Here is a 2,990-nt window from a genome sequence, read left to right as displayed (position 1 = left end):
GCAGCAAAATGAAGTCAATCTTGGCTTTTGTTTTGTTTTTATGTCCCAATAGGAAGACAGGTAGACTAGAAGTTTCTCAGCTGCTGAGAAATAAGGAAGGAGGGTGAGCCTAAGGTACCTTCTCCTCCATTGTAGGGAAAGGGAAGTTCTTTCGGAGCCCATTACATCTTCATCTGCCAGACTTTGTACAGAAACAATGGAGAAAGAGATGATTCAATCCTTCTAACATCTACATTCCATTTTCAAATGTGTTCCTAGAGGGATAATTCTGAATCTCTGCTTGTCACATACATATACCGTTGCGTTTGTTTGGCCCCCCTAGCATATTTGAGTATGATGATAGCGTTGTCTGGATACAGTTATGTGTGTGCCACTGTGTGTGGTAGTGCACTTGTCTCTTAGGGCTGAGTGTTTGAGCTTCTGTGTGTAATTGAGTGCACATGTGCATGTGTGCAAGTGAGATTATGGAATGTGTATATGCGCAGTACTGAGTGAATATCAAAGATTGTGTAGCTAGTGGCATGTGCGGAATTGTATGGGCCTGTGCGTGTGCAGGATTTTTTTTTTAAGTAAGCCACTTTAGATTGTGTAGCCTCCTCTCACTTCTGTGATTAATTTCACGAGGGTAATGGTGCGTAAAAGCGCTAGTGAGATCTGGGGGCACCTCCTCATCTGACGTCAGAGAGAGAGTTTAAAAGCGGGGAGACGGTGGAGAGCACACAAGCCGCTTTAGGAGTCGCAAGGTTCAGAGCCCTCGCTGCTGCCTGCGGACCCGCTCGTAGAGTTTGACCACCCGCCCTCTCGCTCGGTTTCCCGGAGCCGCTGCGATGCTGTCCTGCCGCCTCCAGTGCGCGCTGGCTGCGCTCTCCATCTGCCTGGCTCTGGGCGGTGTCACCGGCGCGCCCTCGGATCCCCGACTCCGTCAGTTTCTGCAGAAATCCCTGGCTGCTGCGGCAGGGAAGCAGGTAAGGAGACTCCCTCGACGTTGTCTTTCTCCTCTCCTAAATTCCTAACCTTCCCTTCGCCTTGCCCTTTCCCCCTTGGGTGGATTATAGAGTTGCTCCTGAAGAGTTCGGTGCTTTTCTGGGTCCCTCAGCTCCCAAAACCTCTCAGGAAAACTTTCAAAGTCCGGAATCCCCATTCACCTATTTTTCCCCCCTAATCAGTCCGTCACAGTTCAGGTGAGCTCTTGGGCATTCACAAACATCCCCAGACCTGGGTAATTGAACAAGGGATGATGGCATCTATTCCCTGTGCTGATCATGGGAGGTGCTGACCCAGGTGCTGAAAGCGCACACCTCTGCAGCTGCTACCTCCCTCCCCTGCAGCGGGACGGAGGGCTGAAGGGCAATCTATGGAACACAATATGTTTTAAGATTGTGAAAGATCTCGTTTCCCACAGGTGACTTAGGAAAAACGGTAAGAACAACTCCGCTTTGTAGCTCATGAGGTGGGAATTGCGTTAAACGGTTGTCATATGTTTCTTATCTTGCAAAACTGCTCTGACGATCTGTTATTTCTCTCTATGCATCTGTGTTAAGCCTACAGAGATAGAAAACTTGCAGAAACATTTAAGTTTTTCAAGCTTCTTTGTGTAACTTGATGATTATAGTAATTAACCTTATTTTTATATCCTTAACTTATTTTAAGTGACAAAAGTGCACCGCTGTGAAAAATGGGTTTTGGGTGTGGCTGAATCTGCTTTCCAAAGTAGGTTTTTCCTTTTCTCCTTCTCCATTATCATCCTCATTCTTTCTATCTCTTCCTCCCTCCCACCCTGTATAGGAGCTGGCCAAGTACTTCTTGGCAGAGCTGCTGTCTGAACCCAACCAGACAGAGAATGATGCCCTGGAACCTGAAGATTTGACCCAGGCTGCTGAGCAGGATGAAATGAGGCTGGAGCTGCAGAGATCTGCTAACTCAAACCCAGCCATGGCACCCCGAGAACGCAAAGCTGGCTGCAAGAATTTCTTCTGGAAGACTTTCACATCCTGTTAGCTGTGTTAATTATCATTGCCTATATATGACCTCTGATCCCTTGCCTCCAAACTGTATTTCTCTTCCCTAATCCCTTCAATACTCATAAAAACCCTTGCATTAGAAATTGAAGACTGTAAATACAAAATAAAATTATGGTGAAATTATGAAAAGCAAGAATTTGATTTCTTATTGAGTAAAGCTTTCTGTTCAATGACACATGATTAACTTCAGTTGTGATTTTGAGTTATTTGAGATATGCACTCCAAATCTCACAGACACACTATTTAAAATTCCTTGTGGTAATAGAGGTTATGTTTTAAGTGGTAACTCTTATAGATTGGGTCATTTCAAATGTAAATACATTCAAATAATTCTATGAATAATTCTAATTCAGTGATAATTATAAGAAGGGGCCGCCACAAACATCAATAATATATTAAATACACTTAAATTACATGTGGAAATGAATATTAGTATTGATGGGTAGGCAGGCTAAAATGTCCAACTATTTACCAAGATGATATGTAAAATATATAACATATGAAAAATGGAAGGAAAAAGTAATTTAGAAGTTGGAGGAGAGAAGTTAGCTTAAATAGCTCAAATAAAGTTCTGAGCCTTTAAAATTTGTTTCTGATTTGTGAAGATTTATCTGAAGAAACGCCACTGCTTTTATATCTTCTTTGACAACTCTCTCTGTAACTGAACAAGTTTAAATGACTGCCTCTTTAAAAATAAGCTCCTACAATTATTTTTCAGGGGGAAATATCACTTTTATTATAAAATTACAGCATGAGAATACTACAGGTTGCAAAAAAAAAAAGTGTGTTGAGTCACCTCTATGAAAGCTATACTGTTCAAACTACCGGAGCGCAGTATCATAATCCCAGAATAACTGAAGGAGAGATTTCAAGTCTTCTTTTGATTTTATCAAAATGAGTCAGATAAAAATGCAAACAATAATAACATATTCAGTACATGCTAGCTATTATTATTAGCCTTATAATAAA

General features: G+C 42.0%; 1 protein-coding gene across 1 annotated transcript; it reads left to right on the top strand.

The window, feature by feature from the left end:
* The first annotated feature begins 704 nt into the window (after positions 1-704).
* On the top strand, positions 705-2,157 carry SST (somatostatin). The gene is made up of 2 exons (XM_019668024.1): positions 705-965; positions 1,786-2,157. The coding sequence occupies exons 1-2, from the start codon at positions 828-830 to the stop codon at positions 1,996-1,998; spliced, it is 351 nt and encodes a 116-aa protein (XP_019523569.1). The 5' UTR covers positions 705-827; the 3' UTR covers positions 1,999-2,157.
* Positions 2,158-2,990: the final 833 nt, after the last annotated feature.

Source organism: Hipposideros armiger, unplaced genomic scaffold, assembly GCF_001890085.2.
Source record: "Hipposideros armiger isolate ML-2016 unplaced genomic scaffold, ASM189008v1 scaffold_14, whole genome shotgun sequence".
Classification (NCBI taxonomy): domain Eukaryota; kingdom Metazoa; phylum Chordata; class Mammalia; order Chiroptera; family Hipposideridae; genus Hipposideros; species Hipposideros armiger.
The sequence above is the reverse complement of the archived record's forward strand: the minus strand, read 5'-3'. Positions and strand labels throughout refer to the sequence as shown.